The sequence below is a fragment of the Trichechus manatus genome, unplaced genomic scaffold (genome assembly GCF_000243295.1).
Source record: "Trichechus manatus latirostris isolate Lorelei unplaced genomic scaffold, TriManLat1.0 scaffold00084, whole genome shotgun sequence".
Classification (NCBI taxonomy): domain Eukaryota; kingdom Metazoa; phylum Chordata; class Mammalia; order Sirenia; family Trichechidae; genus Trichechus; species Trichechus manatus.
Genome location: NW_004444020.1, coordinates 9,944,989 through 9,959,408, shown reverse-complemented (window position 1 = coordinate 9,959,408; position 14,420 = coordinate 9,944,989). Strand labels below are relative to the sequence as shown.

Below are 14,420 nucleotides of genomic sequence, written 5' to 3'. Positions count from 1 at the left end.
TCTTTTTCTGCATCTGAGACCAAGGATTTCATTAAATGATGGTCTGACACTTGATGCTCAGCCTTTGGCTTCCATGCCAGGCAGCAGCTCTACTGGGTTTTGGGAGTTCTCCAGGCTGGCCTGATCATACTAAAGGTTTTGTGTCTTCCAGCATCATACATTTCTCCTAGTAAGGTAAGCAGAGCTTTTGGTATTGCTCTCCCTTCTCAAGGGAAACAGTATATGACTGAACTTGATACCATCAGTAGGGGACTAAAGCTCAGTTATTGGAATTTTCATAACTAATTGTAGTGGCATACTACTTCCTTCATCAACACCCCCTCCCCCACATTCCATGCACCAGCTTAAGGGGGTCTGGGTTCCCTTGGGTAATGTGATTAGCTGCTTATTCAGAAAGCTAAGAAATTTGAACCATAAGTGGTTGGTAAACACATCCATGAATCAGGACTTTTCGACTTGGTTTTCCCTTGCTAAAGGAATCCTGTCTAATTGAAACTCAGAGGATGACCAGAAGACAAAAATCACACACACACACACACACAGACACACACACACACACACACGCACATGCACACACATGCACAAACGATATGTATATGTCTGGAAAGGATATATATACCCCTTTTGGTCTTAATCAAAAGAATTCTTTTTCTTCTGAGTTCATCCTATGTTTGAACCCTTTCCAACTAAAAACCCGTTGCCGTCAGGTTGATTCTGACTCGTTGTGACCTTGTAGGACAGAGTAGAACTACGTATAGGGTTTCCAAGGCTGTAATCTTTATGGAAGCAGACTACCACATCTTTCTCCCATGGAATGGCTGGTGGGTTTGAACTGCCAAACTTTTGGTTAGCAGCTGAGTGCTTAACCACTGCTCCACCAGGGCTCCTTCTTTCCAGTTAAGAAGGGTAAAATCATAACAGTGATTTTCTTTTTGGCAATAATTTGTCACAAATCAAATTTACCTGTTTTCCTTCAAGTTGTCTCATAAAGGGATTGGCCACCTTCTCTCAGTGGATTTGATGGTTCAGCTGTCCATCATATTATACACTGGAAGACAGTGGAGAGAATCTAATTTCTGTTTCTCCCACACACAAAAAAAAAGTTTAGGAGGACAAGAAGAAACATTCTTTCCCCTGTAGAATGTCCTCTGAGAGCTGAAACTGGAGGGAAAGAAGCCACCTCCCAAAAAGGTGGGCAGTCTGGGTTAGCCAATGGGACCCCAGCACAGGTCACCAGCAGAAGGATGGAGTTGCTGCAGAGAAAGACCTGATCATGAGGCTTGGCTTCAGATTTGCTGTTGAAATTTCTCTTCCTATAATAAAAAATCCAAACACACTTCCATTATCACTCTTTTTACCTGTTTATTTTAAGATGTTTCCGAGAAATGTCAGAGCATCTTCACAGAAATGCTCTGCAAAGGAGTTAAGGTTGTTAACTTTGATAGTAGGTTGGCCTCCCATGTGATTCCAATCATTCCCACCTAACAGGTTGAGACTATGAATACTGCTGTGGATATGTGATACACTTTTGAGTTTTACCAGACCAAACCCCTGAATGCCAGGGGTTAGCTGGAGCTGTTATGGCAGCAGAAAGGGAGTCCTTTGTATTTACATCTATTTTGTAATTAGCTAAGAGTGTAACCTTTTTTTACATAAATATGTAAGTGGCTTATTATAAATCACAGAATATATTTGCACAGAGAAAAGTTTATCAGCTTACCTCACCCCTTCCACCAATGACACATCTTCAGGCCATCAGCTTTTGTCTTGTCAATTCAGTTCTCAAAGATAACTTGGAGCCAGCTGATCATTCTTATAAGTATAATTACCACAAACATTCTAGAGAAGCCAGGAGGGGAACACACAATGGTAGGAAGCAATTCTAAAATGTCTTAAAGGTATCCTGTCTTCCAGCTTATTTCTTTTATAAGCACATTGTCCAAAGGTGTCTACAGTGTTTGAGGCAAGAAATATACACGAGGCGCTTCAACTTCCAACCAGATTGTTACTGTTTTTGCATCATATTCAGTTTGTTTTGATTACAAATTAGGTGGATAAGAAAATGCTTTACCACAGAGAAGGAAAGTGAGACCAGGAAGAAACAGACATGAAGAACAATGATGCTGGTAATTCATGAAGACCTCTGAAGGAAATATCTGATCCACTGTAGTGTTCACATTTTAAAAAGGAAAAAGAAAGGGGGGAAGGGATTAGTCTTCCATCTGAAGAAACTTCATCCTGTAGGAAAGTCTTAATCATTTTTTACTGCATTTCTTATTTATGAAAACATCATCAGATGTTGATAGTTGATCTTGCCCTCGCTTACATCTGTAGGTTTCCAATCACTCGCTTGGGTGTCATTGAAACTGAGAGTGATGCTACATCACCCCTTTATTAGAGTGCTATGGAGAAAGTATCATGCTGGTCATCATGTTTTATTATAAGAAAAGTAAAACCTATTCTTAAGTAATCTTATCCACTACTTGGAAGGCCCAAAATGACAGCACCTCTCATTTCTTTCACAATATATGCAAAATTTACTACACATTTACTTGGGCCTGGCAACTTTAAACACAAAAGATTTGATGCCACTCATAGCTTGACCAAAAAGAAAATCCTCAGGGAAATGTGAACTTGCTCATACCTATAACAAGAGCTGTTTTAATAGGACAATGCATCATTGACCCAACATCTGACCGTACATAAGGTTTGTCCTTTAGTACCTTTTCTGTGTTACAAAAAATGTTCTCAACCGATAAAGGTCTGCCTCTTGCATGCATATGCTATGGAAAAATAATGACATATCCTCTGCGTATATCTTTACCACAGGGACACTGCATGAACTCAAATTGCAGCAAGAAGGAGAGGCGAACATGGTTAAAATTTTGCTCTAAAATCATAATGTTAAATTATCAGGGATATTTAAAAACAACAACCAAAGTGTCTCTCTTTACCTACTTTGTCTCAGTCTCATATTATTTTGAAGAAAGAAAATTTCATTGCATATTCTAGCAAAGTGTATTGGTATGGGAAGGTTTAACAGAGCCAGAGAGAATGTTCAAGGAGTGAGAAAGTGAATTGATGGATGGGTGGTTAAATGAATATAAATGACCTGACACCTTTACAGGAAAATAGCATTTCTTTTCTTTTTTTATTCTATAGATCAGTGAGTTTTGTATCTGTAATTCTTTCATATCAGCAAAAAGGAAATAAATGCTCATGTAAATCATTTTCCCCCCATCTGGAGCATATTAAAACCATGCCTTCTTTTTCTTTTAAGCAGATTCTTTTTTCCCTATTTGCTTATCAGTTCATCCACCATTACATTTTAAATGAAATCGCAAGACCTTTGTCCCTCCCCCAAATTTCAGCCTGATGTAGGAAAGTGGGAAGCAGACTTTTCTTGCTTTAGAATAGTGACCTAGATTCAATTACAGATAGACGCATAAGAGAGAAGTGACACCTCACAATTTTCTTACAGGTCCTGAAAAAATCCAAAACAATACTTAATGGAAAAGAATCTGTTTATTCTCTCGTCCTTCCATTTTACCTTTTCTCTACCTTAATTGCATTGCTTCGGTCCATTTAATTGTTCCTGGTATAACATCACAATAGGTTTCCCACGGGATATTTGGAATCATAAAAAAGAGCATTTCAAGGAAATTTCTGAGTTTGGCTTTTGTGAGTGAGTGTCTACACAGGAGTGTGTGTAATCCTGCAAACTGAACACAGACAAGACGAAAAATAATCGCATAAAAGGCACACTTTTTCCTTACGTCTTCAAAAAGGAAACGTCTATTATAATTGCATTGCAGACAAAACATGAAATGAAAAGAAAAAAAAAAACCCAAGGGCATACGTGTTTTACTGTTTTCTCAATTACTGTGGGACAATGTGATCAAAAGAAATAGAAAAGGGGGGAGAATACTATGATTCTGCTTATTGATTTTTATCACTAAATTAAGCATATAAATGACTTGAATGGGTGGCTTGGTATATTAAATTAAAAAAAAGAAGAACAGTGATTCTGTCTTCTTTTTCCTCTCTCTCTGATCTCAGCCTGAAAGGAGTCTCTGAGAGATCAGAAAGATGCGATTCGGTCCGCGCTGCTGTGGTCAGTCCTGCTTCGGGGAAGCAGCTGCCTTCTACGCAGCGTTTCAGTTCAGGGTTCACAATAAGCAGTCTAAAGCCGAAGCACCCTCCCCGCCACCTCCGCCGCCCCCCAAACAAAGAAGCCAAAATCAGCGCTCCCAAGACCAAGGCGCTTGGGAACCTCTGAGGTGTGGGAGGGCGAGGCAGGCTGCAGTGGCAGGTGTGGACACCTCTACCCTCGCCGCTGGTTTGGAGCCGCCCAGCGTAGGAAGAGGGCAAAAGTGGGCTCGCGTCTATGCCAGTATCCGAAATGAAAAGGAGCTGCAAATCGCGCAGGAGTCGTCCGGGAGTGGGGTGCAGGAAAACAGGAGGGGTGACGCCTTGGTTCTCAACCACCGCCTACGGATGGGTTTTCCCCGGAAGATTATCATAGGCCCTGGGAAAGAGGACTCCACCGGGCTCTGGCTGGGGGATTGGGGATGTGGGTGCGCACCCGGTCCTACTGGAAGTGTCCCTCAGGCCGCGAGGTGAGCCGGAGGAGGATTGTTTCATTTCAAAGTGAAAATCTGCAGGCTTTGGGAAACGATATTCAAAAAAGTATATAATCTCCATATGCCGCTCAATAGAGGATCCTCATAATTTACAGCGACAGATAAGAGTAGAGGGTGTAATAAAAAATCTGAAGCCCTCCCCTCCCCCTTCCCCGGCTCCCCGGAATTGCACTTTGGGCAGCCGAGCAGAATCCGGAATGTGAACTTCTCCCGACATATGTTTCCCGCAGATAAGTAAACAATCTGGACGTGAAATGGAAATGGTAATTAATGCAGTAATACTGTTACACCTCGAGTGTGCAAATCCCATTGACTCGCCGCGCCACGGGGGGTGCCTGGCGAACGGGGACCGGCGGCGAGCGCCCCTGCCCCCTGGTCCCTCCTCCTCCCTCCCTTCTCCCCTTGTCCCCTAGCGAAGCGTCTGTCGAGCCTGCGGGGACTTGGCCCAGCTGCAAGAAGTAGGGAGCCGCCCAGGGGCGCTTCGGACTGCAGGCTCCCTGCCCCTTGCCGGCCGGGCGGCTGCGCCGCGCTCGCTCCTCCGCTGGGCCTATCGCGCGCCTCTCAACTGCTTTTCCGCATTCTCGTCGCGGGACCCGCGCAGGCAGGGCTGCCGGGGCTCAGAGGTGGGGCCTGGCCCGGGGGAACCCAGGAGAGCCGAAGCTCCCAAGTAGGGAGCAGCAGGCGCCGCCTTCGGCTTGCCGCCTCGAGCGCGGTCCTCTGGTCTGGCCTTCAGTGTCCTGCCTGCTCGCGGTCCAGTGTGGCCAGGCAGGTAGGCAGAGTTTTTCTAAAGTCCCTTCCTAGCAGGGGTCGTGTATGAATTTCTTCTCTTCGGGTCCCAAGAATGGGAAAAGTTTGGAAATATTCTCTGGCCACCAGAGTAGCGCAACTCCTCTACTTTGAAGCACAGAGAAAACTTGCACTCCTCTTGGTCTCCGACCTGGGCACCCGCTCCGTTTCCCATCCCAAAGCAAACACCAGGGAAGCAGCGAGGGTAATGAGCGCCCAGGCGAAATCTCTAAGTTGTGACCCCCCCCCCCACAATTTGAGCGCCCAGGGGCAATCTCTAACTTGTGCCCTCCCAATTCGAGTGTCCACAAGCAATCTCTAAATTGCGCCCTCCTCCCCCATTTCAAGATGAATAAACGTTGATAGCAGTGACATTTCAACAGAAACGCCTTACTCCCTCTTGTCCGGCTGCCTCAGTCAGGCGCCTTTCATATTTGTGGCTCCTAGGAATGTCATTCGGCCCCTCTTCTGGCACCTCCTTGGACTTGTGCCCTGGGCAAGTGCCCCTCTCTGCCCCTCCCCATGCGTCTGGACTCGCCTGGGGCTTTTAGGCAGGCGGGAGGAGGACGCCCAGAGCAGAGATTGAAGCAAAGCGGACTGAGAATCTGAGGAAGCCTTCGGCCCAGGGGCATCCCGGTCCCGCGGTCCTTCCGGCTTCCCGAGAGCACAACTCCCTCCTCACCTTGACCCCAGGGGCTGGGTACGAGTTCGCGGGTGGCTGCTCTGTGGGGACGCAGTACCAGGGTAGGGGATAGAAGGGTATGGCGAGACTACCTCTTTTCCTCCTTTAGGCCCCTTCCCAGTGCCAGAGCGGACACTCCTAAGCCGGGGGCCCCGGGCACACACCTAGCCGGGGTTAGGTGGTAGAGACAGCTCGTCTCCGGTTCCCTGTCAACCGCCCGGGATTTATAGCGCCCCCATCTTCCCCCGCTTTCATTATTTTCTTAATTACTCTGCTTTGGTCTTGGACACAACCCCACCGCGCCAGGAAAGACACCAGCCCAAGTAGCACCCGCACCGCTGGGTCTGAGAGGGTGCGAGAGTCCAGTGCAAAGCTGGAAGCCAGGCAGAAATCCCTCTGCGGAGGCAGAAAGCGCCTGTTCGTCATTTTCTGCACCCAAATCTCTCTTTCTCAACCTCACGCACAAGCACAATTCACTTAGCAAATAAAGAGATGAGAGTTCTTAACACGAATCTTGTAAATTATATGATATTCAAATTCAAATGACTTGAAATTCATTGTCCTCTGGAACAATGGTGACAAGGACTGAGCTAGGGAGCATTGAAGGAAACTAGAGTCCGAGAGGGCAGCCCAGGCGCCACCATTCGCCAAGTTTTCAGGGTCCTGCCAGTCTCACACCTCTCCAGAGAGGTTACCGGTGCGGGGATGCTTCCCTGTCTGGTGCGATGTAATTAATGAAAGTCCCCTTGGCCTATCCTGACTAAAATATCACCCTGCTTTGGATCACTGGACATTCCTAGAGGTAATCTAGCTCCTGTTTTAAAATGCAAATGTTAAGGAGTCTTACATGTTAGTCACTCACACCTCAGTGCGATTTACTCTAAGCAGCTAGCCTTCCCAACCTCTAAATTTAGGGGCCTCGCGGAAACTCACATTTTAATAGGAAAAATTGGAAACTGGAAGGGAATCAAAGGTTTTTTGGAGTCTGACCCAAATCTGGGAGGTGCTTATTTAAGGCGCCCCCGGAAGCCTCCATGGGAGGCCAGGAGTGGAAGGGGGCCAACGACTCCACATCCTCCAGAGGAAGTGGCTAGTGAGCCCCCAAGCCAGAGAGTCACTGTCCCCAAGGCTTAAGAAAGAAAACCTAGCTAAAATCCAAACAACCGTGCCCCTGTCGCCCCAGCGCCTCTCGCTGCCACCTGGGAAGATGTGCTGGTTGTCTCTGCGGTCCTAGGAAAAACTCAGCAGAGGATCGGGTGGGGAGGAGGACATGCATTTGAGTATTTTTTGTTTTCGTCCCCTTAAAGTAATAGCACCTGCAGACAAGAGATATGGGCCTTCCCCAGCTTTCCTGCTCCAGGGAGGCCCGGGCTGCTGGCAGGAGAAGCCCGCGACTCTACCGCTGCGCAGCGCGCAAGGAGCGCAGAGGGGTCCGCGGGATCGGCTCTTGCAGGGTCTCGGGTGTCCCCGGCGCCGCCTGCGTTTGGGTTCTGCGGGCGAGGCCTAGCGCGGGTCAGGGCAACTCTTAAATGCTCTCGGCTGCGCTGCGCTCACTTGTGGGAGAACCGACTCTCGTCGATTAGGGGCGGGCGGGGCGCTCCTCTCCCTGCAGGTTTGCTTTAATGATTTTCTTGAAAGAAAAAGACAGTTGTGTGCAAACAGGTTTGACAGGGGCTGCTTCCCCCTACGCCCCCCAGAGAACTTCTTTTTGTCTGCTCCTGACTTGAAAGTCAGTAATCGTCCCCTGTCAGCCGCGTGACAGGAGGATTTTGACTGTTAGGGCGAGTCGCGGCGGCGCAAGACAGCAGAGGCTGTGCGGCCCGCGGGGCCAGGGAGGCGAGGCGGAGAAGGGCCACTGCGGGGGCTGCGGCTGGAGGCAGGTCTAAGGAGGGTAGGCAGCTGGAGAAAGCCGTCTGGGAAGGGAGAAGGCGGGGTGTGACGGAGAGGAACGGCCTCAGCTAGGTCTGCGGCTTCCGGTCCCGGGACCCGCGCCGGGCCGCCCGCCTACCGCGGGCTGAAGGCGGTTTCAGTCATCTGGCAGTGGGCGCTCGAGAGCCTCCCCTTTACAGCACAACCCAGTTTCCTGGAGCTGTCCTCCGGAGTCGCCAGGCGCAATCTGGGACCCTGACTACAGTTTACAGTTTCTGCCACCGCCCAAGGCCTTGCCCACTCGGACTGGCCTGGCGCCCCGTCCCAACTAACCCGGCTTCAGAGTCGGCTGGTCACCCTGATGGAGCTGTGCGCGCGGGGTTTCTCCTCAGGCTAGGGTGCTGTGTGCATCCAGGGCTCTCTTGCGCCAGGCTCTGCGGGGAGATACCAAACCCCTGTAAGCTTCATCTAGTAGATGTTAAGGGACACTGAGCTATGAGAGAGATCAGAGTGGCTGACAGGACTGTCAGTTGGGGTTATATCAGACAGCGAAACAGAGGCGCCTCAGCCCCAGGTCTCCTGGGCTTCCCACGGGGCAGGAGGAGGGGCCTTCCCTACGCGCCCCGGAGCCCCAGACAGAACGGCCACCAGAGGCAAGTCACTTCCTAATTGTCTAGATTTGTAAGAGGGTTTTGTGATGCTAAGTAAGCGTGGCGCAGCCCGCTCGGCCTCGCTCCACACCTCCCCCAGTCCGCCTTTGTTTACTTTCGCCAGATCGTTCATTTATTTATGTATCTATTATTTATAGGCGTCCTCTCCTATTCAGCGCCCATGTATGTTAATTGTGTTATACCATTTAATTCTAACATCGGTCTCAAAAGAGCTCTTAATGAGAAAAGCATATACAACATGGGTCACTTTGCTATTCAGCTTGGCCAGATGGACAACTGCTAACTTTATTTTTTTGATAATGAAAATTCCCCCTTGAGAAACGGGTTCTGATGAATAGGCTCCAAATAGCGCCTAAAACATTCCTGTTTTGAAGACAAAATGCTAATCCGCGGGTTCCGGTTTTAAGGTCTGTTAACATTTCCGGTGCACCTCCAGCCACCTACTCCTTTGGAAATGGCAGAGGCAAGCGCACTAATCCCTCAACAGCAGCAGAAAGCAGACAGGCCCCTGGATTGTCCCCCACCGCCACCCCCACCCCCACCCCCGCACTGGCACCATGGTAAAGCAAGTGGAAAAAGCACGAGACCTCGGAGAAAACAAGCGTGAGAACGGCTTTGAGGGAGTATGGGGAGGCGGGACGTGTGGACCAGATGAGCACCCTTCGATTTTGAGAACAAGTTCAAAAGACTTGTGCTGGATGGCATCACAGGTCCCTTCTCCCCACGAAAAACAGCAGTCTTCAAGCAACACTCATCCCAGTAGGGAAAGAAAAGGACTCTTTACCTTGTTAAATACTAAGGGCTACGGGTTTTAATTTTTAAGATCCTTTTAACTCCTTGCCCGAGACATGACACTATCATCTTCCTCCCGCCTTTGTTCCAGCAGGATCTTAGTAAAAAGTCTCCTACATACTGGGGGTGGGACCGCAGGATACGGTTTTCTGCGTCTCCAAGAATTTTATTTTGTTTTTTTAACTTAGGACAGCAGCAGCGTTTCTAAACTTCTGAGAAAAATCGGTTCCACCGGTCGTCTCCTTCAGCGCTGAACGTAAACACCCTTAGCAAGACCCGGAGTTCAGCGCGCAAGTGGTTCTCGGTGCGTCTCCCCATTCTTTTGAAGTTTGGTTTAAAATAAGAAAATGCGCCGGAATCTCACAATTCTCGGTCGTTTTTGTCTCAGTTCATTGGTTCCTTGAAGTGTTCCTCACTTTGTGAGGAACGCGCGGAAGGAGTGATGCCCCAGGGACTGAGACCTTTGTCCGGTCTCTAAAGGCAAAAAGCGGGTCAGGAGGGGGCGGTCGGGAAAGACCCTGAGCTCCTCTGCACCTGGCCCACAGGCCACCATAGCAGGTCCAGGCGGGCCAGCCGCCAGCCTCCAGTGCTAGTGCTGCTGTATGCACTCTCAGGCTCCCCGAGACCCCACTCCCCTGCGCCGCCAATCTGGCCTCCTGACTTCAGATTTTACGCACATCAAAGGTTACTTTTTGTGATGACAGATTGTCTTTATTCAAAACGTCTTTGTTCAACAAATGAACAGAGTAACGAGGTAAAATCCTTCTAAACACATTTCCAAGACATCGTTAAAACATTTATGACCATTTAAGATGTTTTTATTCTTTTAGTTCTTTGTTCCCTTTCTACTTCCTGACTTCATAACCCGACATTCTGCCTAAAAGTAAACTTACGTCTCTAGGAGCACTGCTTTACACAAAGTAAATGACCATGTGGGTCCTTTGAGTTTTCCCTTTAAAGAAGCAAATACTACCATAGCATGGTTTTAAATAGAAATGTTTCCCTTTCTGTAGTTTTAAAGTTTTAAGCCTTACCCCCCCCCCCACACACAAATAAAAAGCAAATGTCGCCTAGTTGTGTCTGATAGCAAAACACAGAGACACAGCTAACTCTTTTCTTCTGGGTGCAAAAGGAAAAATATATATGCATATTCTAGATGTAATACCAGGATCTGGGAATTCGGAGTCCAAAGCCCATCCGAGGAAAGAAAGGGACATAAATAAAGCAAAACTGCCTACTTTTTTGTCCAAAGGGGATACAGTCAAAGGTTTGTTTTGGGACAGTCGGGATGGGGCAGCTGTGTAGCTGTCATAACGTTTGCAAGTTTCTGGCACCTGTCTGCGCCCTGAGTCCGGGAGAGTGCCCTTCCCTTCTCCCCCTGGAAGAGAGAGGCAGAGTCTGGGGTGGAGTATAGGGCGGTGGCAGGGCTGACCCCTTTGAGGCGTCTGCGGGCACGGGCTAGGCGCAAAGGAAAGGGTGCAGACCCCGCTTCCAGGCCGCCCTTCAGGTCAGGCGGGCGGGCCAGAGGTTACATGGCTGTGGCGTGGGCTGAGGAGTAAGGGTCTATGCCAGTCTTGGTCATACCTGGGAAGAGAATGTACGCAACGGGGGGCTGCAAGGTAGAGGCAGACCAGGCGGTACAGTTACAGGGCACCACGAAGCCGGGGTTGGTGGGGGACGGGTGCGTGTGCGTGTGCTGACTGGGGCAGCTGAGGCTGCCGAAGGCGCCGTTCTGGTAGCCCAGGGTGGACGCGTAGGGCAGCGCGCCGGTGGCCAAGGTGTGGGGCACTTCACCCATCTTCTGAATGGCACTCGAGCTAAACTGCGCAGGGTCCATCAGGGAGTAGGGTGCTGAGGCGGGCGGCAAGAAGGCCCGGGCTTTCTCGGGCGCGCTCAGAAGGCCGTCGGAGGCCCCCACCGGCAGGCCGGCCGCCTTGAGCGGGTCCGTGTCGCCCAGGTAGGGCAGGGGGAAGACATACCTGTCCTTCTTGAGTAGATTCTTGGGCTTGCGCCGCGGCCGGTACTTGTAGTCTGGGTGCTCCTTCATATGCTGGGCGCGCAGCCGCTTGGCCTCGTCGATGTACGGCCGCTTCTCTGCCTCGGACAGAAGCTTCCATTCGGCGCCTAGGCGTTTGCTGATCTCCGAGTTGTGCATCTTCGGGTTTTCCTGGGCCATCTTGCGCCGCTGGCCCCGGGACCATACCATGAAGGCGTTCATGGGCCGCTTGATGTGGTCCGAAGGTTTGGACATGGTCCCGGCGGCTGGGCGGGCGGGGACGGTGGCTGCCAGGGATTCGCGGCGAGCCTGGGCGCTGTTGTCGGTCTGTCTTTTCGTCCTGAGCCGGGACTCTGCTCTCCTCTGGCCTCAGCACCCCTGGAGGGAAGCCAGGGAGAAGCGCTGACCCTGCAAAGTTCAACCTATCATGCCAGTCCTGGCGCCCAGGCAACCCCGGGGGGACGAAGGGGAGCAGGACGGGCGGGAGAGGAGAGTGCGGATGGCTGGGGGGCTGCGGGCAACAGAGGTAGGGGCTCAAGTACTGGAGTCTCAGATATTAAGCGACCAGGTAGTTTGCTGGCAAGGGCAGGAAGCTCCTCCTTCTTCCCCTCTCCACCTTAGCCTTCTCTCCTCAAGCGTCTCCGGAGCCCTGGCTCCCCTCCACCTTCCCTCCCGTAGCTTTCTCGGAGCTGCCTCGTTTAGCACTCCACCTGGCTGAGAATGCGGGGAGGCTAGTGAACAACAGCCAAAAGCGGCGAAGTTCAAAGGCGAGGTGGGCTGGGACCGCACGCACTCTGACATAAACGCTGGGCGGTGACTCCCCAACCTGGACGCCCAATCAGCGTCAGAAAAGGAGAGGGGGGCGCACCTGCCAATGAGCCCGCGGAGCAGAGAGTGAGCACGACTGGGTGATGGTGAGGGGGTATGAAGGAGAGAGAGAAAGGCAAAGAAGGAGGGAGAGAACACAGCGTCCAGCCCAGGACTGAGGACTTGGGTTCCACATTATCCCTGGCACAATCAACAAATAAAACTCTTTGCGCCTCCAGCTTCCTTTTCCACTTGCGCCAGGGACAATTGGGGCGTCGAATACAAAGCCTCGGGGAGTGGGACTGAAAAGGGAGCAAGCCGAGAACACGTGTCGAAATAGGGCAGTCTCTCCACGAAATGCGAGGACAGCGCCCCCCCCCCCAACCCCGCCGTAGTCAAAGATCCTTGTAAGAGAAAAAGAATACATCAAACTCAGGGCAAAAAGCAAAATTAACTTTTCGCGCCAGACCCTCGGTGGTGCGTAGGCCGCACTCTCCCAGTACGCTCGGACCGCCCAGCGTCCCTCCACCCCTGCTCTTGGAGACCGCGCAGCAGAAGCTCTGGGTCCCTCAGGCGAGCTCTCCGAGCCGACGCCGTAGGGCTTGCAGCCGGCAGTGCAGAGGTTTCAAACCCTGGTTGGTGAGCCCAGGAGACCACCGCGACCCGCTCTTCACTTTCGGGGAGGGGGCAAGTACTTCCGTCACGATTCCTATTTATGTTACTATTATTTAGTGTTTCTAACCTCCAACTTTTCCTCCACAACTGCCCAAACTGGAAGGGCAGCCTGGAGGCCGGTCCGCACGAGGCAGGGCCTGGGGGCCTTCTCAGTGCCCCTCCTGCAGCGGTCCTTGCGTAGTCTCAAGCTGTATTAGCACCCAGAGTCGGTTTGTTCCTGGGCGCCTCTTTCGACATAGCGAGGCTGAGAAAGCTCGTTTCTCGAGTCAGATGAGTATTCTTCCGGTAAAGAGGATGAAATAACCAGCAGAGCCAACTTGCCCGCCTGTTTCCTTTGAATAATTGCCTGCCCGATGTGAAATGCCTTTGGGGGAAATATTTATTAAATGGAAACTATTGTCCCATGCCCGGTGGGACCTGCGTGTATTGCAGGCTTATTGGCTTTTGCACCAGCCTCTCTGGAGGACCAGAAGCGCGCGCCGCTCAGCCAGCCCGGAGGGGGGTGGTTAGGGGAAGCAGGTAGGGAACTAGGAAGCAGATCTTTCTTTAGCCTGTAGTGTATCAAGTTTGAGACGAAGATTTTGCTTCTTCTTTACAATTAGAAAGGCGCGTAGAATTTCTTACCCTTAGTGTGCTCTTCACAGAGGAGGACACTATTCCCATTAGACAGATTAGGAAGCTGAGGTTGGGAAAGGCTAAGTGACTTGTCAAAAGTGACTCCAGTGGGAAGTGGTGACTCCGGGATTCCAAACCAGGTATACAGGATTTGAAAACCCTTCATTCCCCCCCCCCCCCACGCTGCAGCACGTCAGAGGATTTGATGGTGCTGGAGACAAATGCTGAACCCTCCACCTGACTACCAGAGTCACCAAAACCCGTCATGCAGATAAACCACACTGGAAGACTGATCCTCATGCCTGCTCTTGATTCTCGCAGCTTGGGGTCCAAGACTCGGCTTCCGCTGAGCAAACATCCCCGCCAAAAGGGCCACCTCCGCCTTGCTAGCGAGCAGGTGCACAACCATTACTTTCCTTCTCAGCCCCAGCCCTGGCCTCCCTCAGGAGCCTTAGTTCTGCCTTTTACCCTTGTTTTCTCTGTAGGAAGTTTTATTTGGCTTCGGGTCCCTGTAAGTAGACGCTTTTTTCAGATTAATCCCTGGAGGATTTCTGAGAGTCGCAGGCAACCCCTAGTCACATCCGACCAGCCCTGCTCTGCACTCAACCTGTCAGATGCTGGAGGTCCAGGGGCCACGCGATTCGAGTTCCACCTGGAGATCCCGGAGGCTTTGGGAAGCAAGGAGAAAAATGCGCATATTTGCAGAGGTTTATCTTCTGCAGGGACCCACTAATCTCTCACTCTGGAACCCTCGGGAACACCAAACCTACACCTAGAGGTTTGGGTTAATGCAAACCAACGCCTTGGAAGCAGCACAAGGAGGGGATCTGGCATAGGGTCCCAGACTCTTTCACTTCTCTTAGTCTCCAGGCAAACCCATTCCG

General features: G+C 50.7%; 1 protein-coding gene across 1 annotated transcript; it reads right to left on the bottom strand.

The window, feature by feature from the left end:
• Positions 1–10,146: 10,146 nt before the first annotated feature.
• On the bottom strand, positions 10,147–12,178 carry SOX14 (SRY-box transcription factor 14). Its single transcript, XM_004381432.2, has one exon. It carries the CDS (start codon positions 11,692–11,694, stop codon positions 10,972–10,974), a length of 723 nt encoding a protein of 240 aa, XP_004381489.1. The 5' UTR covers positions 11,695–12,178; the 3' UTR covers positions 10,147–10,971.
• Positions 12,179–14,420: the final 2,242 nt, after the last annotated feature.

Coding starts and splice junctions, on each gene's coding strand:
- SOX14 (XM_004381432.2), bottom strand. CDS start 11,694: ATGTCCAAACCTTCGGACCACATCAAGCGGCCCATGAACGCCTTCATG.